The 27,560-nt window shown below is 41.3% G+C and overlaps 1 protein-coding gene across 10 annotated transcripts in view; it reads left to right on the top strand.

Moving 5' to 3' along the window:
* The window catches only part of SLC8A1 (solute carrier family 8 member A1), a 340,789-nt gene that overhangs the window by 280,499 nt on the left and 32,730 nt on the right, over positions 1-27,560 (top strand). For 6 of the 10 annotated variants that reach the window (XM_053589062.1, XM_053589067.1, XM_053589066.1 and 3 more), the window contains 3 exons: positions 1,755-1,823; positions 6,590-6,720; positions 10,595-10,694. In XM_053589062.1, the coding sequence (XP_053445037.1) occupies positions 1,755-1,823; positions 6,590-6,720; positions 10,595-10,694 (300 nt within the window). The remainder of the gene's footprint in view (positions 1-1,754; positions 1,824-6,589; positions 6,721-10,594; positions 10,695-27,560) is intronic. The other 4 variants (XM_053589064.1, XM_053589070.1, XM_053589069.1 and 1 more) reach the window with 1 other exon arrangement.

The raw sequence follows: 27,560 nt of genomic DNA, 5'->3' as shown, positions 1-27,560 counted from the left end.
TATGATCTCATTTCCCCTTGACCTTCCAGTCATATGACATGGTCACACCCTATATATTATAGCTCATTAAGAGTTTGTAAAAGATTTCTTATTCATTATATCATTTTATTACCAATTTTATGGAGTAAGACTTTATTGGTCTCACTTAGAAGGGGGAGGAAATATAGGTTCAAAGGAATTAATCAGTCTAACCCAGATCACCCATCCAAGGACTCAGCCAGACCCTCTGCTTTTAAGTCCATGGCCACAGGATGATGATTGTACCCCAACACTGTCTGATTTCCTCCCCTCAATCCCCCTTTTTAAACTATATCATGAAAGTTCACACTGAACCCCTTTTCAATCCAAAGCCTAGTATGTCTCAGAAATGCCATCACTGTGGAGTCTAGACAAATGAAAAATGAGAAGGATGCTGAAAAAAAAGGAAAATAAAGCATGTAAAAGTGATCATTTTGGCTGGGTGTGGTGGCTTTGCCTATAATCCTAGTACTTTTAGAGGCTGAGGTAGGGGGATCACTTGAGGCCAGAAGTTCCAGGCTGTGGTAAACAATGATCACACCACTGCACTCCAGCCCAGGTGATAAGGACTTATCTGTAAAGAAAGTAAAATAAAGTAAATGGATATTTGAATAAATTAAGTATTGTAGCTCAATATGGAGAGGAAAAAGTATGTTTGATTCCCCAGATTTCTAAGACATGCAGCTATAGAGTTCTCCAATGAAATAAAATTACATAACAGTCAATATACTTCTTTAATATCACTCCTCCAATCATATTATTTTCATCATGTAGTGGACTCAGTAAAGCACATGGCTTTTCAAGGAATCCAAACCATAACCATTCTGAGAGTTGAAAACATAGATTAGAGGAGCAAAGCCCCTTTACATTCAATTTCACTTTACAGTTGGGAAAAATGAGACTCAGAGAACAAAAAGAGGCCTTGACCAAGTTTAGACATATGGCAGAGTTGGCACTGAGTCCCACGTTTCACGATTCCTAGGCCAGTAATGGGTAGCTCTTGGTAGAAGCAAACAGCAATTGAAGCTGGAAGTCAATTGAACTAGGAGTTCAGTGAAACCCTAGGCCTGGTTAATCCAAACAATTGTTGTGATGATGGCTTATCCTTGCAAAACCTGCAAGTGTATGTAGCATTCTCCCCTTTTGACCGCCCAAAGAATAAATAAATGTAAACAGTTCTCAGATGTTATGTTATTTGACCTGCAGACATACCTACGATGTAGAACAGATACTATAATCCTCATTTTCCTTGTGGGCTTCTCCCTCTCAAGATTCAATACATGTGGAAAAACTGGAGAAATAGCCCACTCAAGGTTATGTTCTTGGCATTAATAGGTTCAAAACTGGGACATTTGTCACTACACCAAGGGCTTTCTGTTGTTCCATGATGCCTCTGGAGGAAATAACTTGCAGAACCTGGATATCCCATTTCAGACACCTGAACAATTTGGCTGTACTTCCTACCATAAGTCATGGGGTTCAACAACATAGTGTGATCTGGCTCATGGAACACCTGCCCCATCTCTGGGAAGTGACCTCCATTGTCACCTCCACCAGAGTTCCCTTCTGTAACCTGTGACCTAATATAGGGGTGACCTATATGCTCTCAATCCCTCAACTAACATTGCTTGTGATGTGTGCCTCTGGGTGTGATGTTTACCATGCTAACCCCACAGAGCTCTGACAGCAAACCAGTGCAATCCATTCTACTGATTTTCTTCCTGTCCTTTTGCTAGGCCAACCTGTCTTCAGGAAAGTTCACGCTAGAGAACATCCGATTCCCTCTACTATAATCACCTTTTCAGGTACTCATTTCCTCATGCTCCTTGAAAAATCACAGCCTTCAAATATATTCTTTAACTCTTAAAGACATTAAAGTTGTGCATTTTCGCTTTGTCTCCTCTAAAACATTGCTAAATAATGCTGTGGCTTCTCTGGCAGCTGGGGGTGCGGTGTGGTGGACGGCAACAAACATAACCTCATCGGGGCAGAACAGGAGGCCCTGTGGAAGGGAAGGGGGGTGCATGGACTAAAGAGAAAATTGATCCAATGGCTTCTCCCTCACACGTTTCAATACATTCCAGATTTCTTGCAAGTGTATCTTCTCACTTATGAATTTGTCATTCACGTATAATGAAGTTTCTTTAAAAGTTGAGCTTCCTTTCTCCCAAAGCCTGCACGTCCCGCCTCCAGGAACCATGATGTTAACCAGAGATGCCCAGGAAGATGAGATTTTCTCTTTAATCCCATTGCTCGTCTCTGGCGATGGCAGTCTGAACACTTCTGCCTGACCCAGTGGAACTTTCCTCATCCTCACACCTACTACCCCTGTTCAATAATCACGATACTCAGGCCTGACTCTAGAGTTGTTCCTGAATATTCCTCATAGAAATAAACGTACCAGTTTCCTTAGGCTCCAATCGGAGAGGTCACCCAGGTGCTGAAAACTGTCTAAGAGATCTCTGCTTTCAGATGTGTCAGCACAGTTCCCACGGAAGGATCAAAAGAATCTTGACAAATTGTCCCACCGCTGGCCTCAGACCTTTTGGCTTGGATTAAAAAGTTGTGACCACGTTAAAGAATACCAGCAGTAGCTCCTTCGGGACAAATCTCAATGCTGAGATAGCCAGCACTGTTTTCTAATGCAAAGAGTTCCCACTCTCAGCCCTTCGTCTCTTCCAGAGATGCTGCTTTAACCTGCAGCCTGAACCAGACAGCATTAGAAACAGCTTCTTCAAGATTCTGTTTTTCCCAGACTCCGGGTACCTTTTAGCTTTTATCATTTGTTGCTGGCTGAAAAATCAATTACTCAGGAGAAGAGAGATTGCCCACTAGAGGTTTTCTCACAGGATTGTTTTATGTCCTGTCAAGACTGATTTTAACAGCGGCTGTTAATCATGCATTTGCTCTTTAAGATGCTTTGCTTGGTTATGACTATGATGTTACGTAATTTTGTTTCTAACTTCTCAATAAAATATTGTGAGGTTTAAAAGTATACACACACACATATGTGCATGCATATAGAAAGAGAAATCTATCTGAGAAATCAAACTAAAACAACAGGTTGTCACTCTGTATAAGTAAGGAAATAACGCTCACAGTGGAAACAAATAGTAGATGATCGAAAATTTTTTAAAAATGTGTTACAACTATTTCCCTATTCAGTAAAATGTGTTCAAAGAGGGGACACTCAAATATACATATATTATACGCTCAGCTCTCATTTTCGGCAGTATAAAAAATCTAGATCACAAATCCTAATTCATTAATATCATTGTAGAGCAATAACAGGGTCTGTCCAGTTGCCATCTCTCAGTTACATTTAAGTTCATGACCTTAACTAAGTAAAAATAGCCCTGCCCCTCCTATGACTCTGTGCCATTGTATTTGGCACCTTTCAGCCTGGAATCCTCCTGTTCACCCCACCACCTGCTAGCCATCCTTACCATCACCCTCACCCGGTAAGCTTTTATACATTCTTCAAGGCCCATTTCAAGTAGCTCCTCCTTGCTGAAGCCTTCCCCGACTTGCTCAGGTGGAGTCAGTTGCTCCCCTCACCCTGGTCCCTCAGCCCTTGCCCTGTCTCTGTTTGTCTAAGTGCCTCTCTTGCCATTAGACCTTGAGTTCCTAGAAAGTGGAGGATAGCCCTAGAGGATAATGGCTCTGCTGACATGGAGTAGACACATTCTCAGTGAATAAATGATCCTTTTTTATTGATAGAGCAAATAAGAGGCTTTGCTAACAGTGAGTTGGAGAGTCACACAACAAACACCAGGCACTTAGTATATTCCAAATGTTCTAACAGGCCCTAGGGCATGTGAGGGCAGTTCCAAGTACAAGGAGGCATACCAGTCTATCTCAGCAAGTTCACGTTGGGTATTAGTATGTCAAGGTAATTTACTGAGACAAAATAAATAAAATAAAAACAGTATAGGAGAGTGTCCATGTTCGATACACACAATTAAAATTTAGAAATTAATTTTAGGTTAGAGTGGTAGTTTCTAAATCCCTAATCATTAATCAGGAGATATTTAATGCAAAAAGAGGAAAGGTTTTTAAAGGAGAATTTAACCAGATGTTGATAACAAAGCTTTTCCAGGTGGAGACACAAAGGGATAAACGTGTAATTAAGAAATTCAGGTCAGTTTGGAGCAAGAGTGTAGCAAGTGACAGAAACGAGGTACCTTATTTTTATTTAGGTTTCTGTGAAAACTATTAAAACAGTGATATTTGTCATTCATGTACCTTCTTTATGATTTTTGCTTTGGTTGCATGCCAACCATATTATTCACGTAATTATTTGTGAAATTGCCTCATATTTTTACTTACTATGTTCATTTTTAAAAGAAAACTTTTAAGCCATGAACATAAGTAAAACTGAAAATTTTTTTAAATGGAAAAAAGTTATTAAATTCTATTAATAGCTAGATACTGTCAAATCCTGTATACCTAAGAACTTTATTCTCTATCTTAAAATAGTCAAAACCTTCCAATTCCATTTATTTAATTTCGTGTGCCAAAGCAATTTCATTTTGTGAAATACTACATTAACCAATGCTACCACATCACCTTTCTTTCATAATTTCTCCATTTTTTTCTACTTAAATTGCCTTAAATCCCATTAAAGAAAACTTATCATTTAGAAGCAAACTTCAGAAAAGAAGGCTATAATAAATATCCTCCCCCAGTGGCTTTACAATTTAAATAGATATCCACGTTGTAATATTTCTTCTTTTGGGAAAGTAATTCTTATTTGATGTAAGTCTTCAAGACATCCCCAGCAGCCAAAGCTCTGAACAAAGACACTAATACGTGTATCACTTGCCACAATGAAAAGTGTTATCCTGGGTTCAGGGATTAGGAAGCAGTGGCGGTCAAAGTTTGATTGATGAGAGTGCTGGATAAATCGGACTTCAAGTATCTCAGACAGATACATTGACTAGAGACATAATTTCACAAAGGCAAATCTTAGAGGCTCCAACCAGAAACGCTTTGACTTCCTTAGGGCTATAACTTCCCAATTCTACTATTAAAAATATTGCCACCATTCGAGTTAATACTAGTCTCCTTGCCCCTCTCATTTGGCTCTGCTAACGTTCCGCAGCTTCTGGCCAGTCCATAATCACCTATGTTTCGTGTTCGTCTCATTTCCTTGGTGCCTGTGATCACTGGGGATAGAAAAGCAAATTTTAAAATAGACTTTAAGGAAGACACCATTCAATTCATCCAAACGCTCCATTCTGCTTTTTCCTTTTGTTGGTTTTGACACTTAGTATATAAAATGCTGCCAGTGCCTCTAGCTCATCTGCCCCACTGCCCATGCAGTGAGCAACTGGCCTAGGAATCATTCCCTGAAGCCATCACAGCCCAGTCCCCCAGCAGAGAGGAAGCCAGGGGTCTTTGGAGGGAACGGGAGGTGTGGACTTCTGCAGAGCTGATGTCTAGAGGCAAAAGGCAGGAAGCCTGGGCAAGAAGACCCTCCATTTTGGATGGCTCTGCCATCACAAACTCTTAGGACAGGCGTCTGTGCAGAAGTCCGAGAGGTGAAGGAATTAGGGCTGAGGTCTTTCCGCATCACTGAGACTGTTTCTTTAGAAGTGATGTTCATACCACTAGGCTCTGGGAGGAAGCAGTCTGTCTTGTTCCAGCATCCTGGGCCTGAAGGATAAGGGTAATTACAGAGCTTGTGTTTGTCCTTATGTGCATGGCCTTTTCAGCCTGGGACATAGCCTAATGACCTTCACGCAGAGAGAGCCAACTGTGAGCTTCCCCTCATTAATGGACTTTGGATCCATTAACATTTTCTCAGCACCCACCAGCCTCTCCTGGAGCGCGAGCTACATGGTGGGTCTGGAAATAATCATGCTCACATGGTGAGTGAGTGTTAACTCTCCAGAGGACGCACCCTCCCGCTGGCTGTTTACTTTAAGATTAACATGGTCAAGGTTTCCCTAACATTACTGGGCTGTGCACCAGAGAGAGGAAGCCCTGGAGCCCAGGCATCTTACAGAAACATGGAAGGGATGTTTTGCTGCTTAACTTGCAGGGAGGGCTCTTGGCAAGTGAGAGGCTAAGATCAGGAATTCTCATTTCCATCTTTTTGGTCCTGGGGCATTTTCTTTTGTCCTTAGAAAATGGAGAGGAAGAGGCCAAACTCTTCTCCCCTCAGGGTCACTCTGGCACTTTTAATTGTGTTTCCCTTTGGTCATGTGCTGAAGGAATGTGTACAAACAGCCAGCAGAGCCCACCTTGCAGGGCCGGATGGGGGATTCCTCCGACATGATGTGCAGGAAGGGTCTTTCCCAGTCCTAGGCACTGGCCATTCCTTCTCCTCAACTACTTTTGCATGAGCTTGGGTCTGGGGGCATTGTAATCACCTGCTGTCACAGTGACATACTGCACAGAGTGACAAGTGTCTGTCCAGTTCTCCACTCCAGCCTCATAATCTCACCCAAGGGACTTTTTAGTAGGTCCTTGGGGCTTCCTTCCTCCTTGGTTTCCTTGCGGCAAGATCTAGGGATTTCCGAATGAAACAGTGCGTTGCTCACTCTCTTGCCTTTCCCTTTCACAGAGGAGTATGATGACAAGCAGCCCCTGACCAGCAAAGAGGAAGAGGAGAGACGCATTGCAGAAATGGGGCGCCCCGTCCTGGGAGAGCACACCAAGCTGGAAGTGATCATTGAGGAATCCTATGAATTCAAGGTATACCCAACAACACCGCCCACCAGGGAGCCAGGCCCACCTTGGGCCAAAACTGTTTATAGTGTTGGGCTAAGATATAAGATCCCCGTGGAAAGAGAGGCAGGTGTAAGTTCAGGAAGGGGCTTATCAATGGAGAGCCTTCAGAGACAAATGGGACTTACAGAGTTAGTAGGGAACAAACAGGTCTTGTAAACTAAACAGCATCAGACCCAGCAAGAGGCATCTGTCCCTGCATGAGGTCAGAGGTGCCCCCAAAGGACGCCACTACCCAGGGGGATAACACGGGAGATGTAAAGGTACATCCAGGAGATTGTTATGTGTGAAAGAAACCAGGCTCTATGTGGAAAAGTTACTAAGTCTGTCGGAAGCAAAGCATTCACACTGCTGAAAATTAGGACTCTTCTGTCTGGAGGAGAGGCTGGCAATCTCTCTCCAGGGCATTCTATTGACCAGCCATCCGGCCTTCAACCAGAGAGTTTATAGCTGAGCTGATGAAACTGGATTCCCAATTCTCTAGATAATGAGTCACCATTTTTTCTAGAAGTTGAGTACCTGGGCCTTGGGGTGAAGCTCAAGACTTTGAGATGAAACTTCCTATGGGACCTTAGCTGCCCCCTCAGCCCTGCTCCCCCACCCCTTCTCAGCCACACAGTCCTGACACCTGTGAAGACAGGGAACAGAGCCACACCTCAGTTCTGCAGTGGGACGTGGGAAAGTACATCCCTTCTCCTGCTTTCTTTCTAGAACTACAAACCCAGAGCACAGCACTGTTTTCTCAATTTATTTTTCCTAAAGCTGACTCTGCTCCTGTTTGAAAAACTAGAGTGAAGATTCCAAAAAAGGGAGAACCAGATGACGGACCCAAAAAGACCTCAGTATTTTATTTGCATTTGATAATAATAGTGGTTTGTTAATTATTTTTTTAATTTAGTTCACAAATTGAGGTGCCTGATAAGAGGCAGGTAGAAAGCAAAATGTCTTTGCAATTATAGTGGAATTTTTAAAAGATAAAAATGCAATTAAACTGTCCTTTTCAGGCCACTGAGAATCTGATAATGCTTCCTTTGACTCTTTCCCATGGAAAGAGAGAGCAGGGCTCAACACTGAAACCAAAGCTTCCGAGGGAGATCCTGATTGCAAGATCCCACTTGTAGTATGATATGGAATCTGGCTTGTTCCCTGTAATTCCAGAAGGGCAGGAATCTCGGATTGTCCATTTCTGTGAACCAGTCTGTTTATCTTTGGTTCAGGCATGTCCAGCCTCACTCTTCCTCTTTTTATTTGGAATTAAAGGGCCTGGTGCCTCTTGCTACAATAAAGATTCTATTAATATGAGTTGGCATCTATAAAGCAAGCTCTCCCCCGACCCTTCCCTTGTTCTTCACCCTTATGGAACAATCTATAAACTTCTCTTTCCATGTCCCCTTAATAGGCAGAGAAATCATGATGACATCTTTCAAGAAGTATTGAGTTAGGAAAGTATGAGTTAGCTCACACTTCAAGGCAGCAAAGCTTTCTTAGATCCAAAACTCTAGTAACCAGTCCAATGATCTGAACATGTGAAAGTCTCCCGTTTTCTTTATGTAAGTCCAGATGTTTGGAGTACTTACCCCCTTACAACAGCTTCTATGGACTATTTCTTCTCATTGTCTCGAAGTTCATCAGTACAGTTACTGTTAGTAGCTAAGGGGCACCCTTGGGGACTTGTTTCCCAAATGCCCTCAAGTCTCAATTTTGATTTTATATTATTTGTCCAAGAAATTTCTTTTTCTAGAACATATTTATTTTAAAGAACTCGTTCAAAGTCCCCAGAACTGCATTAGAAACCCACGCCTGGGTGACGCTTCCCGATGTCCCACTCTATTTTATCAGCTGAGTTCTTGCTTACTGTGTTGTGACTGAGGACAATGCTTTACTCACACCTACGGCCAAGACCGAAGCTTTGCAATCTCTTGAAAGTCTAGAGCAGTGAAGAGCTGATCATTGGCATCTAAGAACCCTCCAGGAAACACACACAGCAATGTCTGAGTTGGGGTGTCTGAACTTCAAATTCATCTTCAATTCACTCTCCTTCTCCTATAGGTCAAGAAAGGATTCCTATGTGAATTAAGTCCTAGGAACAACCCTGGCTCTCCCACAGTACCCCAGAGTTAAGATTAACGTTTAAAATCTACCTTAAGTTTTTACACATATAAAGAAATGTTTACATTTTCCTAAAAATTTGTTCATTAGCATATATTTCTTGAGGAAAGTCCTTGTTCAACTATTTATCTGTGCAGCTGTTTATCTCCCAGGTCATAGAGTTCTCTCTGAGTTGGCTTCAGCACAAGAGAGAGTTCCCCTTTGGAAAGAGCTGTCCTAAGTTTCCATTACATTAGGAAACACTGAGGTCATTTCTTGTTACGTTCCACACAAGCCCTTTGAATTTGTATCAACCATGATGCTAAGACTGCTGGATGAGATGTAGCTAAGTCAAGAGAGGAAAGGCAGACGCCTGTCATGTGCTTCAAGTTATGACGGCCAAGAGCAGAGACTGCTAGAGCTTTTATCGGGGGCACCAGCAGTTCTAGACAGAAGGCTAGCAGCTGAAAGGTCACCACCCTAAGGACAGACAATCCAGCCAAGAATAATGTTTAAAATACAGAATGAGCCAGTTGGAGATGGGCCATTTCATGTTTGTTCTCTTCTCAATGTTTTAAGTCAGTTCTAATGACTCTTCCTAAGCTAACATGCTTGATATTATGATCTGGTTTTGGCCTTTCCTACAAGCCCCACAAATTACATTTTTCCTTACTCCCAGCTCACTGATAATGTGCTCTCTCTCAAACTGTAGACAGTTCAGGTACACTGCGTTAAACATATAAAGAATTTTATCTAAGACAAATAATATGTGTTTTCTGCCTCTTTGCAATTAGTGGAAATACGAGGATGCTCTGACAGTAAGTGTGGACGTTTAGTAGACTAGTTGACATGGTACTTTCTCTGGGAGGAGCAACCTCGGTGTCTCGGACATGACCCCTTTTCCTGCAGTTGCCCTGATTTGTGGTAGTGCTTTGGGTGCATCTGCTTACTTAGTTTTCTTGCAAATGCTTGGCCACTTGTGCTGTTACATTAACTGAATTTAGAAAGCTAGAGAACGCTAATTGTACTCAAAAAAAATTGCTTTAAAAGTTCTAAGGAAAAATAAGGGGTATGCACCACAGTGCCAGTAAACCAGGGGAGATGCAGAACAAGGAAAATTGCAGTGTCCCTTAACCCATAACAATCAACTTGTCTTGCCTTACCTTGTCTGTTCTTGTTTGTAACACAAGTAGGGTAAGAGTGGGATTCTCTTAACAGCCAGCAGGCTGACCAAACTGGTAGCCAGAAAAAGTCTGGTGATGATGAGACAAGCAGCCATGAGACTCTGCTATCTGGCTGCATTTCATTGATAAACAAAAACCAAAAATAACAGCTTTTGGTTTCATAATCTGTCTGTTCCTTCCGGCTATTCACAGGTAGTGCTGAGCAGAAGATACATTAATTCACTTGCAGACTGCACACTACAGATAAATGAAGTTGGGAAAGCTTTCAAGGACAATGGATGGGCTTTTGCAACATCTGCTATTCTAAACACTGAGGCTATTCATCGGCCTTTAGTCAGTGAAGGAGGCTTATATTTGCTACAGAGAAGTTTCCATTTCAAAATGTTTCCAACTAAGAACCATGCTTGTTTGCATAATCATAACAGTGTTTGATGTCAATCCTGTTGTTCTGAGCCTAACATCTGCTATCCTTTCTATAACTCTGGGGTTTCAAAATCAACAAGGTCTTAGATTTCCCGAGGCCTTAACTAACCTGACAGTTATTATATTATTGTTTTCAACCTTTCTAGAATACTGTGGACAAACTCATTAAGAAGACAAACCTGGCCCTCGTGGTTGGGACAAACAGCTGGAGGGAACAGTTCATCGAAGCTATCACCGTCAGTGCGGGTGAGTGCCTTTCTCAGCGTGTCACAAATTAAAACGGCCCAGTCTGAGCTCACTTTTCCTGCTGTGACTCCTTGGTTTGTGGCAAAATATCCAAGGGCTTCTGTGGTAAAAATTAAAAGGGACATAAATGCATTGATCACATGCATGCACAGTTTGGAGACTAAATTAGACGTCTAGATGAAACAAATGTCTTCAAACATGGCATTTTTTTCTCCATCTACATTGCATCTTTCTCTCCAGAAATAGAAATGAAGAAATTTAAAGCCTTTCGTGTCTCTCATTTGCTGGCAGCCAATCACAAGGCTTTGTCTGGAAAATTCCCTGAAAGCAGCACAGAGGGGCCCAAGTGAAGGTCAGAAAGAAAGCAGCAGCATCAGGGGAGGGAAAGGAAGACAGGAGGCATTTCACCACCACCATCTGCACCGTTTTACACTTTCCTCAACAACATTTAACAAATAAGTGGCTGCACTGGCTCTAGACATGGAAATAGAATCACACTCTGTTTCTTAGTGTACAGGCAAAATGTGGAGTATTATTTAGGAAAATCCTACAAAATGAAGTGTTTTTCAAACTCAAGGTGTCAGAAACCTGAGGAAATTAAATATAGAAAACAGTATCCTCTTCCTTTATTGTCAGCCGTTGTCAACTCTCTGTGCAATTATATAAAAACAGAGGAAAGTCCCTCTTAAAGAGTCACAGAATCAGCATTGTCTTGAGGTGTTTTCCCCCAGTTCTCCTGTCCCATCTACACTGGTTCTTTCTCTGAACGATCCCTATAGGCTCCCCTTCTACAGTTTACACCTAATGAGCAAACTAGAGTTTTCTAAGTACACAGTGATTCCCAAGCTGTAAAATATGGAAACAGCGTCACTAGCAGTGAGACCATGACTTCTAAGGCAACTCCCTCTTTCTAATCTGCTACAGGATAATTTCACAGATTTTCCCAAGCACTGTGGGAGCAGAGGGTGGAAAAAAAATGTTAGGTCTGTTTATTAGTAGTGCTATTTATAATCATGCTTTGATTTCTTGAATTTGAGTATACAGTGAGAATTTATGAACATTGAATGGTTGGTAACTGCTTAGGAGAGTAGATTTGAAATTTGCACGTACGTTCCAATGAGGGTGGGGAAACTCCCTCTAAATCTTATACATCGTGCTTTTCTATAAGTCTAAGATTAGCATCTGAGGCATGAGCCATACTCTGTCTTAACAAAGAGAAGAACAAACAGATGAACGTAGCTTGAATGAGACACTGCCGATGAAACCAATCATAGAAAACATTTAAAATGAACAAATTATTTTACGGACTTTGCGATATCCAAATTGAAACCTTAAAAGTAACATTAGCCTTATAGTAAACCACTCCTAATAGTTTCTAGGTTTTCTTTAGCTGCAGATACGTGAACGTTAGTGTTATGGTCAAAGGCTGGTCATTACTCATTCATTTTTCTATGTCAGTCATTGCTCTGGGTACAAAGTAAATGACGGTGAATGAAACAAATACCCCTGCCCAAGTGGAGCTTACAGTCAAATGGGGGACAAGCAAATATGAGAAATGAATAAAAGTAAAGTGTATACATGATTGTAAGCTTGTCATGGAAAATATTTGGCTGTGGAGGGAGGCAAGAAGTATGTGGAGAGGCTGCAATTTCAGACAGATGGTCGAGATGACCCCCTCAAGAGATGCATTAAGGCCAAATTTGCTTTTCTAGCAGTGAAATGGTTTTGTGTGCATTCATTCACATATGTTTCTAACTCTCAAGGATGCTGGAGCTGTTTCATGCCCAGTCTATGGTAATGGAAAACAGCCTCTTTAAACAGTGAGCGAGATTATGCCACCAACAAGGCCAAAGTCATTTTATTTGATTTGGTTTTGGTGAGAACAGGAATACGGAGAAATAATTAAAAACATGGTAAGAGTGCCCTACTTGAACATGATGGATTTCAGTTTGCAAACACTTTCACACATTGTGCTGAATTAAATCCTTTTCTATTATGATTGTTCTCATCTTATTGAGGAAAAATCCGAGTCTCAGGGAGGCAACATGATTTGAAGGATAGCTCGGAGCCCTCATCTACTGAATTCTAGTCCAAAGTGCCCTCAGCTGCCCTTAAGAGAAAGAGAAATTGCAAAAAGAGGAAAATTTCTCTCCACTTGTGTCTCATGGATGGAGTGTCTGGCCTTGTCCTGACTTCTGGTGTCATATTGTCATCATTTCGAAATGGGACTAACTCCTGCTTGAACGTCGAAGAACTGTCAATAAGTGAAGTGCAGGGCGGCACCTGTGGCTCAGTGAGTAGGGCACGGGCCCCATATGCCGAGGGTGGCGGGTTCAAACCCAGCCCCGGCCAAACTGCAACAAAAAAATAGCCGGGTGTTGTGGCGGGCGCCTGTAGTCCCAGCTGCTCGGGAGGCTGAGGCAAGAGAATCGCGTAAGCCCGAGAGTTAGAGGTTGCTGTGAGCCGTGTGACGCCACGGCACTCTATCCAAGGATGGTACAGTGAGACTCTGTCTCTACAAAAAAAATAAAAATAAAAATAAAAATAAGTGAAGTGCAAAACCTCTCAAGTGTTAATATTTTCCATGCAATATATCGTGCTTATGTTTCTAAATGACTGCTTGGGAATAAGGCACAGTTGCTTAGAAATTTGCAGGCTCCTGGGTGAATTGGCCTTATTTACAATTTGGAGAGACAACATACCAGAAAAGTAAACCCATGTGTTAAAGGCACCGAATTATACAAAATTACATGAAAGGCAGTTTTAAAAGCGCAGCATTTGTCATTATGATTAAATTTAAGTGTCTAAAGAATGTTAATATTCTTAGGTTGTTAAATGGACAATAAAATTTACAGAGCAGCATTCATTGAAGACCGACTTTCATTGGATTTTAAAATTTCATGGCTAAATGCTTGACAATCAGAAAGATTTGCCTAATTAAAAATATTAAATTGCTTTTAAAGGGCTCAACTGAGAGTTTTTTCCTATGCAATTTTCTGTGCAATATTGATTCTATGTACCTTGCTAAACCAAAATAATAATTTTGTAAATAGGATTTTGCTCTTTCTCACTAACTAGTTTCAAAGTTTCAACCCCCTCCGGCAGCCTTTTGGCTCCGCTGCTTTTCCTAGTTTTCAAAGCTCAGTATCTGGGCCTCCTATGACCATAATGTTTTCTATGAACTAAATTCTTATAGTTCAATATTTGAAGAGTTAAAGTACTTATGAGAATCCAGAGATTAGGAAGGGATTTCACAGTCATGTCCCAGCGGTTCTCCTTCTGTTGCGTCCTGAGATGAATACCAGAAGCTGTGGCGGACAGTAGTTAAATGACTGTCAAAACTTGCAAAACAAGTCTTGTACCCCCAGGTGCCTTTAAAATGGGTTAGCACATGCACTTCGAAACGCAGGTGCCACGTAGTGTCCAGTTTGAATTTCCCCCCAATTCCCTCTTCTTCTCAGTATCTCCAGTGGGCAGGATGGTGGGTGGACATTAGGGAATTGTGTGCCAGCTGGGATACAAAGGACAACATGTGTATCAGAGAAATGGGGCAAACATTGGCTGGATACAGACGATCGGGATGCCGGTGCCAGTTCCAAACCACCATATTGTTGTTCTTCACAACAGCCTTGCACCCATGTGAGGTGAAGGAGAGAAGAATTGCAAGGCTGGGTGACTCGCTCCCAGGGTGACTCTAGGCAGATCATGGCGCTGTGGCAATTTAGTTGCTCACACAGAAAGTGGAGATAACTGCACTTCACTCATGGAGTTGCTGTAAGGATTAATTAAAACGATGTATGTTTTCATAAAGACCATCTGTACATTTGGATACCAAAATTGGTTTGAGAGGCAAATCTACTGAGATTGTACAATAAAATAGAACCAAACTTTGTTCAGATGCCATTAATTCAGTTTAATTACTAAAATGGCTGAGTGAATAAAAACACACTGGCTGTACTTTTTCTTTCATAGTGAGTATCACACGTGCCATTTTTTGGATAAGAATACTGAGATTTAGAAAAATAATGTTACTTGCTCAAGAAGCAAAACAGTAAGGGGCAGTGGCAAGCTCCAAATGGGCCCAAGATTTTCTCCAGTAGGAAGGGGACACTTTGCTGTGTCTGGGATGTGAGTATACTCAGAGACACACACACGCAAACACACCGGTAGAACATACACCCAGATGAAGCGCATACAGACATGTATGCATGTGTGCAGACATGTGTGAACATACGAATGCACACAAACACCTATTAGGACAGCCACGTCGACACACAGAGGCCCAGGCACACAGAACGCCTGCAGATAGCAACATGCACACGATAAGGCCCGGATTTGTTTGGATATTTGAGCTGCAGCTTGAAATAAGAAGGTTTTTTTCCCTTAATATTTGTGAAGTCTCTTCACAGCCTAGTTCATTGTTCCTTGGGGAGGATAATAGTCAGTTCCCCAGAGAAGAGCGGGAAGTGTTTGTTTTCCTAGGTGCAGCCCTGGGCTTCTCCTGCATACCAACCTGTAACATTCTTTGAAGAAAGTCTGCACACTACACTCTCCTTTACATCATAATTTTATACCCAGCACTAAAGATGATGCTGAAAAATCTTGTTTATTGTGATGTAGATATTCATGTGCATGTCAGATGTAGCACCCATTCACATCTTCAGAATGAAGGAACACTCGAGAGTGACCAGAAAAAAACACCTTGTTGCCTTGGTTCTGTCTCTTATCAACTGTATAACCTTGGCAAAGTAACTTTTCTGAATTTTAATTTCATCATCCGGAGAATGAAAGAGTCGGACTAGGCTAGCTTTAAGATACCATCCGACATTGAAATTTGGGAGCTTTGTCAAGGACCATTATGGTCCTACAGCATCCCTGGTGACATGCTTCATGGCCACCTGATGGAAAAGCATCCCCCTCCCATGCACCTGGCTTGTCTAAATAAAATAGTCAGCAGAAAAAGCATGCATACCACATCTGTGTTCCTATAAGACAGCAATGAGTGGACAGTCAAAATATAGCCTCAAAGAAAAATAAGTAAAATTATAAAGATTTGTAAGTATCTAGTTTTCTTCCTGTTCCATAATTGGACCTCAGGAGTGCCGGTGGAATCTTCCACAGTACAAGAGACAACGTTCAACCTGAGGCAGGCTGGTGCACACAGGCCGCCTGTCCATACTCAATACAGATCACAGTTAATTACAATGAGCCAACTTCCACTGCGTAAAGAAGTGGAAGGCGTGGTCTGCCAATCATACCCGACCAGTACGGAGACTGGTTCAGTTTGGGTCCTTCATCCATGCGTGCTCTGTAGATTAGTGCTCTGGGTAGGGTGCCAACCCCATATACCAAGGGTGGCGGGTTCAAACCCAGCCCCGGCCAAATTACAACAACAACAACAAAACAAAAAATAGCCAGGCGTTGTGGCGGGCGCCTGTAGTCCCAGCTACTTGGGAGGCTGAGGCAAGAGAATCCCCTAAGCTCAAGAGTTGGAGGTTGCTGTGAGCTGTGTGATGCCATGGCATCTACTGAGGGCGAGAAAGTGAGACTTTGTCTCTACGAAAAAAATAAGAAATAAATAAATGTCAGCCTGAAGACTGAGCCACTCCAAAAGTCCTAACCAATAAAAATGGTGCCTTGAATGAGTTTTAAGGGATTGCTATGCAATCTGGTCGACCTGGTCTAAGCAGGAATCTTTCTAGCATCTCCTCTGTTATTTAGCGTTATTACCATGGAACATTCTCATGATTTAATTTGTTAACCCTGGGTCATCTGAAAATCCCATTTCAGCAGTTAAAAAATACCTTTCTAGGTTCAGGCTTGATACAACCTCAGTGGGACTATAAGACTACCAGAAATGGAGAGAGTGTTAAGGATTGGGGGTTCTCATATAAAGATTCTTAACCATTCTATAAAGATAGAATCCATTCAAGATTCTATAAAGATTCTTAACCATCCTTTGCCTAAAATCACAAACTGACTGAGAGTTATGAAAAAAAAGGGTGCTAGTTTCATGAGAAAAAGTGGATACAATGACCTTTCAGAAAGTTTGTCAAAGGCTTATGTATGAAATTTAGGCCCACTTTTTGCTTAAATAATGTTAGCATTTTGGGGCTGTCTGCTACTTGGGCAGTATTTTGCCTGCATTATTTCTGTTCCTCACAGCTATACTCTGACCTATGTAGTTTTTGTCCTAAGTTTGCAACTGCAGCCACTGAAGCCCAGAGTTGTCTAGAGTCACACATTTAGCAAGGGGCTACCTGGAATAGGAACCCCATCTCTGTGAGTCTAACGCCAGCAAGCTTTCAGCTTAATCTTAGATGTACCACCTACGACTTTCTTTCAGGTCTTAAATAGTCACATGTCAGATTGGTTAATACAGGACAAAGGTATGACGTTAACAAGTTTGTTAATGTTGGTTATACATGGGAAAGCTGAGGGTTTGAGCGTGAGTGTACAAGCCTAGAACAGAGGTGCGGAAAGAGCAGAAAGAAAAGAGTCAATCCTGAAAGGTCAGGGCAGGATCAGTCACTGGATTTCCTAGAAAGTTGAGGTTAGATCCCATCATTAAGAACCCAGAAGGACTTCCAAATAGTTTTTGTGATCTAGGAATTGTTTTTATATCTGCTGCTAAAAATTGCATGAGGTCCTCTGAAACAAAATGGAATCAATGCCCAGCCTTTCACCCAAGCTCCTGATCTTTCCCTGTAATATTATTAGTTGTCTAGGTAGATCTTTTTCATACTTACAAGAATTACTGGCATGTCTGAGCAAATAGGAACAAAGGCTGCATAGTAATTATGTGAAACTTGGACAGAAAACATGAGCAATGCTGTTGCTCAGCAACTTGGCTCCTCCTATTCCTTCTTTCATTTTATAACTAAGATATCGCGTTGTTTGCGATAGAGAGTAAATATAATATGTTGACAATGTGTTTAATTTTTTTTTAAACACTGCATGTTGGCATCTCTGGTTTCTCTGGATAGTTGAGTCAAATGGTCAAAGAGCTACCAGCTGATTGTGTGGCTCTGGACAAGTCCTCTTACCTCACCAGGGAAAGATGACCCTGTGAGTCGTCTTTGGGGCATGGAAATACTAAAGCATCCCTGTCCCTTAAAGGACCCTTCATTTTAATAGATAAAAGGTCAACTTGCTTTCCACCATATTGCTATTTGAGATTTGGGGTTCTTACTTTAATCAAGATGGAATATCTGCATTCAAATACGTGATAGAACCCTGTGTAATTACATCACTGACTTGGCGAAACCTCATTTAAGATATGTGATGATTAAGCTACACTGTTGAATGGTCACATCAAGTAAATTCAGTAGCTGTTCTTACTTGCTTTGAATAGGATATCAGAATGTAAATCTGACTTATCAGAGCCTCTTTCAAAACCACCCTTACTGGAGGATAATTTAGTTGTAATTTTAACTTTAAAGTATAACATTTAAAAAGTAGTTTTCTATCTTTTGAAAAAAACCTTTGTTATTATTCATGATGTCACTCGTTATACTTTAAAGAAACCATGATAAATTTCTACTTAATCTCAAAGAAAAGAGGTTTATCCCCCCCAGAAAATTAGTTTCTATTACCTCTGTAATTAGAAAATTATAACCATGTAATGCAATGTTTTCTAATTTGCTTTGGCGATTAGAAAGCTTAGTGAAGTCTTTTGTCTAAATGTACAAAATTCACTCAACACCAGTGTTTAAAAGTATCCTGTATTTCTGCTTTCTTCAGACATTTTTGCCCTATTTTATCTTAAACTATCTTATGCTCTATTAATAGGTATAGATCTGCTCAAGCCCTCTTAGAAGTAGGAGACTCTAAATTCAAGAAATATATATTTTAAACAGCGACTCTGTCTTGGTCATTACTATCTCTCTAACACCTGAGACGGTGCTTGGCAATGCTAAGTCTAGGTTGAATACAGAATGAATCCATGTATGTGTGAATTAATGTTTTCTCATCCACATGTAACTGGATTCAAAACCTGTTTTCACTCCATCATACTTCTGTGTCTGATCTAGAAAAATTATCTATGCAAATACATACATACTCTCACACAGACACACGCCGTGTTTCAAAGGGAGCTTGAGTCATGCAATTCCTATATAAAAACCCGTATATACAGGTGACACATACCTAGGTACGTTCATGTATTTGTACACATAAAACAAATATATCTGTGAGCATGAAATACACATTTTAAATATTGTATGTCAGGGTTCTTAAATAGTCTTACTGGAACTTTATACTTTTATTTAATTGTGTTCCTAAGAGGAAAAGTACAGGGCATGGGTGAAAAAGAGACTGGGAGTATGTTCCAGAGAGAAACTATTTATGGGCAATATTTTAAGGCCGTACTAGTAAATAGGCAAAGCAAATCTAGGATATCTATCAATTTTAACATGTCCGTGGCAGCAGAATAAAATGTGGAATCAGGTCTGCTCAGCCCCTAGTTCCAAAAGGAGGAAGGCCAGTCACACGGGAGTGCGGGTGTCAGAGGGCAGGAGAAAAGAGCAATTATTTTTTCACCCCTGGATATGCTTAGCTGATATTTCTGAAAAGAATATTGGCTTGTTGGGCTGTTTTTCCTCTTAAATTGCTTATTACAAAATCTTGAGGAAAACACCAGCTTCAAGGGTTCCGGAATGATTCAGCGCTCTTGTTTGTAAGGCTGGAGTCACGTCTCGAATGCAGCTTTGTCTGGAGAGGCAGTGGCTGAGCTCTGCAGACAATGCACTAGCCCCGAATCCAGGAGCTCTTTTGTTGGTGTGGGCTGCTGCCGTGTGGATACAGTTTTTAGTGGTTGCTTACAAATCAATGCATAGGGCAGGGGGACTTTTCATCCCCAGCCAGGAGCCTTTGTATACTGCGATGGGGGTGGGAGGGATATCTTAGTGTAATCCGGAGTGGAAGGATAGGAAAATAGCCACCCATCCCCCACACACGCCCACACACTCCCCACAGACAGAGTGGAGCCATGTAAAAGTGACTTGCAGCATTAATTCTCACTGTTCAGTTGATAAAGACCTTGTCCTTGCAGCTGCTGCCATGAAAAGCTAGTTGCCTGGATCAGCTTTGATACACACACCCCACCTATGTTTCACCCCTGCATTGCATTGGCCTGGGCAGGTCTGCCTGGGTGTTATGTCTGGTGTCCTGTTGAAGCAGTGGTTCTCAACCTTCCTAATGCTGCAATGTAGTTTCATTGTTAGAAAGGGGTCGCAACCCACAGGTTGAGAACCAGTGTGTTAGAGCATAGAATCCTGGCACAGCTAGAATGGAGCTTACCAATCAGCTCTTCCAGCCTTCCCCCTTTTATTTTTTCATAGGTAAGAACCTAAGACCAGAAAGGGGAAGTTTCCTCCAAGGTCACACAGAGCCTGTGTGAGAGCTCCCCACAGCACGGCTCCACTTTTCTTTTGCAGTTGTAGAAATGGTTCCTTAACCCCCAGAAGTTCTGTGTCTGCCCCCTGGTGTTATGTAATGACCAGTGGGCTTCTCAGGGATGGTTGAGGATTAGGCAGAGGAAAGACTGAACCTTCCCTAGGCCAACTCCTGGGCGGAGCTGAATGGGTGAGGGAGCTCAGCTCTGGGGAGCGGGTGCTTAGGTGCACACAAGCCTCACAGCCACCCCGTGCATGTTCGTGAACCCATTTACCAGAAATGAGGGAACAAAATGGGGATGACACTCCGAGCCCTGGGCTCAGATTCCACCTGGGTTCATCTCTCTCCATCTTGTCACACTGGTGCCTCCCAGACTTACTCCTCCTCCTCACACTGTCACGCACAAGCTGTGTCTTCCCTGTCTGCCTGCATCTCCTCAGGAAGGTCATAGTTCACACGTCACCTCCTCAGAGGGGTTTCTCAACCACTCAGTCATCCGACTTCATGGGCCATAGCTGTGTATGAAATTATCATATTTGTTCACATATCTTCTCTTTTAAAATCTCAATTATCTTTTCAATAGCACAGAAGAGTGCATTGGTTTGGCTAACTTAGCTCTGCCCTTTTCCCATAAGAGGAATTGAGGCACACAGCGAATCTGTAAGGTGCCCAAGAACCAGTTAGATCATGGGCGTTTCCTTGTTATCAGAGAAGGGCCCTGTTCACTGGGATTTTATTAAAAACCCCAGCAGGGTCGGCAATTGAGGGTGGCACTGAACAAGCAAGGTTTGCATCTCCTTTGGATTATGCAAACCGAGGCTGTGATAGAGTCTTACTCGACGTGTATAACCACTTTGCTGGCCAATCAGCCTAAAAACTTCATGACCAAAGCTCCTTTAGGTGCTCCTGGGATGAGGCCAACAGCCACAGGAGAGGCCTGTTGTCTTTGCTGAATGAAGGGCCACACCCGTTCCTATTTGCTATCCAGAGAAATAGATGTTTGCCATCCAAATGAGGAAAATCCCAACAGAGCCTGAAAAAACCACTAACTGAAGATTTTCCCCAAAAAAATTTAAAAGAAATCAAATTCTAGGGAATAAAGTAGAGCCAGATACTCATACTCTGAAAGAACAATTCAATATTTTATATGTCATACACAGAGGGTTAATTTAAAGAAGATGGTTATTTCCCTATTACCCTTTTCACAAAACAGTACCAAGTGAGCTCAGGTTTTAGCTGAATGCATTTTTGCTACACAAACCACAGAGATTTTTCTCTATGGAAACAGGTGGTCTAGTAAGTATCGTGAAGTGGTGGAAAGAGTTGTAGATCTCATAAGTACATCACATAAATTCCCTGAGCCTTGGATTCTTCATCTCTAAAATGGAGGAAAGAAAAACTGACTTCAGCAGGCTCCAGGGAAGATGACAAATAAGTGATATGTCCATGTTCACCCATATACTTGAAGGTAATGCTCAGTGAGCGACCCTGAATTTATACCTTCCCCACAATGTTATCTTAAGGGATTCTAGGGCAGTGTTTATGCCCCCTGCATGTGGTACATATCCACCCTTTCTATAAATTTTAACATTTTCTAGGACACAACATTGATTTATTTGTTGAAAATTACAGAGTTTGCACTGCCCAAACAGTTCCTCTAAGGCTCAGCTTCCCACACTGCAGGAGGCTAATTTAGACACAGCTGCTGATATTTACAAAGTGTTATTAGAGCCCTCAGGCCAGTCTTGGAACCTGGTGTGCCCACCTACTTACTACCCACTGTAACTAAACCCTCTAAACTAGCAGGAGGCATCTGCACTTGCTGAGTATCAGTTCTACTTGATGAAGTTTCATTTCTTAGGTGCTCAAGTCTGCGGGGAATATGTTTCTGTATTTCAGAAGCCTGGAATTCTTTCAATCTGACAATTAATAAAAAGTAAGAGAACACTCTGAATTTCAAGATGCTTTCTGTGACATCGAGTTAATTAAAAAAAAAAAAGCTTGGAGCAAAAATACACGTGACTAATTATGTCAAGATGTAATTATTTAGAAGTCCTCAATTCACATAGAAGAAGTCTTTAAAAGAGAGAGAGGCTAAGACAGTCAATTTTCAGCTTTAAACTGACTCATTTTGCTAATAATCAAACCTGTGTGGCGCTATAACTCCTTAGTGAATCTCTTTCTCATTTTGACAGTGGCTACATTTCCTGAGAAATATTTCTGTCACACTGAATATCTCTTGTGCTATGTTAACCACCCTAACAAAGTCCATAATTGCTTAGACTGGTAAGCATTCTGTTCTCTGTGGGTAATGTCATCTAGAGGTTTATTTATCAGACAGGAATGAGAGTTATTCATAGAGACAGAGTTGCCCTCTTCAGTCCCTTTTCAATATTGTTACACATCGCCCAGCTCAACCTCCCTCCCCCAAGAATGAGCACTGGCCCTACAGGACAGGGTGGTGAGTAGGAGGGACTAGGAGGTGGGGAAGGTTAATAGGGCCTCTATATTGTCCTCTCCATTCCAAGAACAGGTCAGTAGTTCAAGTGACAAATCTGTAGCAATCTGGAATTTAAATTGCATGCACAATGGTATTAATATCCAATGCATTGATCAAGAGCAGAAGAATGAAAACCAGAGACCAGTGGGGTCTCTAGGAGTAAATCAGAGCTTACTATGTGTGTGGGTGCCCAGGTACAGTAGATTCTAGGCATGGCGTCTCTCCACCGATTCTGATCTTTACTAGCTAGTGAAGAAAGGCCTCTTAGTATAACACTAGGCCTTGTCTCGTGCCTTGGGCTGCATGGGGCTAGGGCAGCAAGACCAGCTTCCAACAGCAGGACAGTTTCCCAAGGGCAACTGGCCACACCAAAGGACTTTTAAACAGTTCAAATACATAAGAAGGATTCAAAAAGACAAGTTCTTAGAAAAGCTGGAATTATGTCAAGGTATAGATTTTGGAGTTTTTTAATGACAAAGTTGTCATGGACTGTAAAGAAAGTGAGTCATTATTTCTCTTAAAGAGCCTGATAATGACGGATGAGAAAGATCATAGTTTTGTAACCCTAATAATCAGTTATACTAGCATGAGAAGTGGAAGCCGTGCCCTAGAAGTGGATTTGACACTGAGTTGTTGTTGATGTGCAGGTGTGAGTAAGGTAATGTGTGCCACTGTGCTCTGTGGCCACTAGAAACCCACAGTGCAGGTTCATGTGTCTGGAATAGAAAGGGGAAAGACCTTCCTTCTGCAAATGAATTAGGTGCCCTTTGGAGTTGTATTCAGCTCTAAGCACCGTATTTTAAAGGACATGGATGTGGCCAGCTAAGAGGGGACCAGGGGGAGCATGACCTGCCTGACCAAGGAACTTGGAGCAAACACTGAGGGTTCTGTGAAAGTTGCCAGCCTCGCATGCCTGCAGGAATGTCTGTGGAGCAGGGTCAGACTTACTCCCTTATGGCCTAGGGGACAGGATGTGGACAAGTGAGTGGGACCTCACCTCCTAAGCCGACCACCAGAGCTGCTGAACCTACATGTTAGCTCATGAGTACCCAAATTACACAGGTGAACATTTGGCAGAGAAAATTTAAAGGCATTCACCTTAAGCAGGGGGTTGAGCTTAGTAAGCTCTGAGACCCTCCTAAAGCCTTAAGTTCAGATATATTCTAATATCTACTTGTTTTTCAGCTGATGGAAGCAAATGCTTGTGGGGTGTGTGTATGTGTGTGTGTGTGTGCACATGCTTTGGAAACTCAGAGATCTAGAAATTTGAGGAAATTGTGTTTTGAGACATCTCAGACAAGGAAGTGTCTTTCAGTATATTTGGAAGAAAGTGGTTGACATTAACTACTTTGCATCAGAGAGTATGTACTTCCCACCAACTAGATTATAGGAAAGTGTTTATTGCACTTCTCCAAAATCCAGAACAAGAAATAAATTTGTGTTTGAGAATAAATCTTAGGGTTACTAAATTTAGTGGCATATAGAAACCATTAAGAGTGGGAAGAGATGATACTGTCTTACTAGAAATAAGATAACAGTCACATAAGAGAGGAAAGAGAAAGAAAGAAGTTTAGATTACTGAGCAACGCGATAAAGCCACTGTGTTTAACTCGAGCCCTTACAGGTTAGCCACCTCCTCCCCACAAAAACACACCCATAGACAGACACAGGCAGAAGAAACCAGGGAATAAAAATTGCGCTTTTGAATCACAGTTCTCAGGGGGAGTTTTTCTTAAAAAGAGAAGAGCTGAATTAGCTGATTACTAAGGTTTCTTTCATCGTTTGCATTTTATGATTCTGTCAGAACCTTTGAAAACAAAATGGAAAGATGAACAACAGGAGAGTAGAACTTGATTTGTAATTACTGTATAGCAAGTTGCAAAGAAATGATAATTTTGACGATGTTTTATTTATATATACGTATGTATAAGGACTCTCGTAAAAGAGCTCCAATACCCAAAGGTGGAGAATAGACAGTAGTCACTGTGTTACACCGTCAGGGAGGAAGTACATGGAGAGATAAAGGGTCAAAGGACACAAAATAGCAGATATGTAGGATGGACGACTTTAGAGATCATATTTGCAACAAGAGGATTAAAGTTAATAAAATTGTATTCTATTATATTAGAGATTTTTAAAAATCGTTTATAGCTGCTCTTGTCACAGAAAAAGTACGTATGTGAGACAACAGATATGTGAATCTGTTTTACTGTAATAACCATTTTACTATCTGTGTGAATATCATAATATCATGTCGTGAAGTTCAAATATGCACAATAAAATTTATTTTAAAAAATGTTTAAATTAGCACAGGTACAGTGGCTCATGCCTATAATCCTAGAATTTTGGGAGGTTGATGTAAGAGAATCACTTGGCCTTGGGAGTTCAAGACCAGCCTGGGCAACACAGCAAGAGCCTGGCTCTTAAAAATAGTAATAAAAATAACTGGCTATGGCAGTGCGTACCTGAAGTTCCAGGTATGCTAGAGGCTGAGCCAGGAGATCACTTGAACCCAGGAGTTTGAGGCTGCAGTGAGCTGTGGTCACACCACCACACTCAAGCCCAGGCAACACAGCAAGACTCGGTCTCAAAAAAAATGACTATACCAAAGTGATCACAACTATGATGTGTTCCCTTTACCTGACTGTCCTGTTTCCCATGTTTACTTAGTCTTTCGGGTTTCAAAAAGAAAATAGGTGGTTCTGGAAAAAAAAATATATATATATATATTTATTTAGAAAGTATTAGAATATGAATATACTGATGGTATGTCTTTTCATATTCCTAAGAAGGGCAGCATCATAACTATATAGCACCAGGAATTAAAAGAATTCTGAGATTCAAACTTTAAATCAGTATGATAGAGGCTAAACTCTTCAACTTCCCTCAATAAGGCATCAGATGTAGTAAAACATTCCCTGGGCAGTTGGAGCAAATCCCAACTCAGCAAATCCCAACTTACCAACTGTATGGTTATTTTTTAAAGTCATTTAAAACTCTGAACTTCAGGTTCTTAATATGTACAACAGGATTAATAATGCCTACCTTGCAGGGTCATTGTAAGGATGCAATAAGGTCAGGAGTGTGGAAGAACTTAGCTCCGTGCTTGTCACTGGGTAGACAGCACACCATGGTCCCTCCCTCTGTCTTCCTTTCTTTTCTTAAAATTATGCTCCTCGGGGAAACTAGTGATAATGGCTCATTGGAATAGAATATCAATTCAGTGAATCAGGATATTCAGGTTATGTGTGACAAATAACAATAATGAAATATGGCACATTTATCTGTTAAGGGGGTTACGGTTTTCTAAGGACTTTATTTCCTCTTCTGGTCCTCACAGCAGCTGCCACGTGGGAGTTAGGAAACCCATTTGAAAAGTAAGGAACTGAGACTCAGGAAGTTGAAGTGTCTTGCTCCAAAACAAGTTGTCAGAACTAGAAATTGGCTTTAGTCTTCTAACCTGAGAGTCCATCACAACCCAGCAGTTTCTTTTCATGGCTCTCAAAGCTCTCCCTGGGGCCAAACTGTGAACACCTAGCGAAGGCTGTAAGCAAACACTGGTTTACTTTATAACATAGGTTATCTGCAAGTGCCAAGCCCAGATGTCGCCTTTAAGGGTCAGTTGTGCTGGTGATGCCGTTGTTCTCCTGCTCTGGGGCAGGGGCAGTGCAAATTCTGCTCCTCAATAGATGAAAGGACGCCCTCTCCACTACCTGCACTCGTAATGGTTTGTCTTTTTTTTTTTTTTGTAAGTTACATTTAGGAAGTCCAAAATGTATCTAGAAAGCCATTTAAAAAGCTGTGGGGGGGATTAATTGAATATAGCTTCTTTGCTATTTTTCCATTAGTAGAATCCATAAAGCTCAAAAGAAGGATTCTGAGATAAAAGCAATTTACTTGGGATCCTATAAAAGCAAACCCACCAACCAGTTTCTTTGCTAACACAAGGACTGACTTGAAAGAATTACACAGCCTCCAGTAACCCAGAGCTGGCACACATCCAGAACCACGGAACCGGCAGATTACTATCATCTTGGTGTCACATAAAATATGTTCCTAAGTTTTTCTTTTTTTTTTAATATTCCAATGTTTTTTGCAAGGAGCTGACTTTTAAGTAGGGTGCAGATGGTGATGGATGAACATAACATTTCTTTGTCCTTCCCCAGCTCAGGAAAATTGTGCATCATGCATGGCAGGCTGTGGCCATTTTTAATATTTAAATGACATCTGAGTTGGGGATTAAAATTTATAAGGAGCAGTGAGATTCCAAGGAAAAGGATGGAGCCACTTCTACTTTCAAATGCTATAAAACAGATGGGCCTCCCATTCCAGACTTAAGCATTAAATGCTTAAGATTGTTTGTGATGCTAGAAGCCTATGACAGGAGGAATCTTCAGTCTCTCTCTCTCCATCTCTCTTTTTATTTCTCTGTCTCTCCCCACCACACACACTTGTTTTGCCTTAACTGATCATGTGATCATAAAGCTAGTTTCAGAAGGCAAGATTAAATTGTGTTTTTAAAAACTCGAGTGTAACCTGAGGACCCAGCATTTTGCATAAGCAATTAAATAATAAGAGGGAAACCCAGTAACAATCCTAAGTGAAGGGAAATAATGATGAACCATGATAATATTATCTTGAAATAGTCTCAGACATTTTGCAAAGATGATCTCATTATTCCTGCACATAACTCTCGTGGGAAAGGTATTATTATTTCCATCTTGAAGACAAATATATCTACTCTGGATTGGTGTGTCGTTTCTTCTGAGAAGCTTCCTTATTTGTTTTCTTGTTCATCTTGAAAATATGAGATTAGACACCCCCTATTAAGTAATTTTGTGGAGAATCAGAGGCAGAATAGTCGGTTTCTATGAATAACTAATTAAAATTTAATGTTTTCTAAACTATTTTAATCATATGCTCTGTGAAGTTATAAAATATCCACAAATACGGAAACTAAAAAGGATCTG

This window comes from Nycticebus coucang, chromosome 4 (genome assembly GCF_027406575.1).
Source record: "Nycticebus coucang isolate mNycCou1 chromosome 4, mNycCou1.pri, whole genome shotgun sequence".
NCBI classification, from domain to species: Eukaryota; Metazoa; Chordata; class Mammalia; order Primates; family Lorisidae; genus Nycticebus; species Nycticebus coucang.
This window is presented reverse-complemented; position numbering and strand designations above follow the sequence as displayed.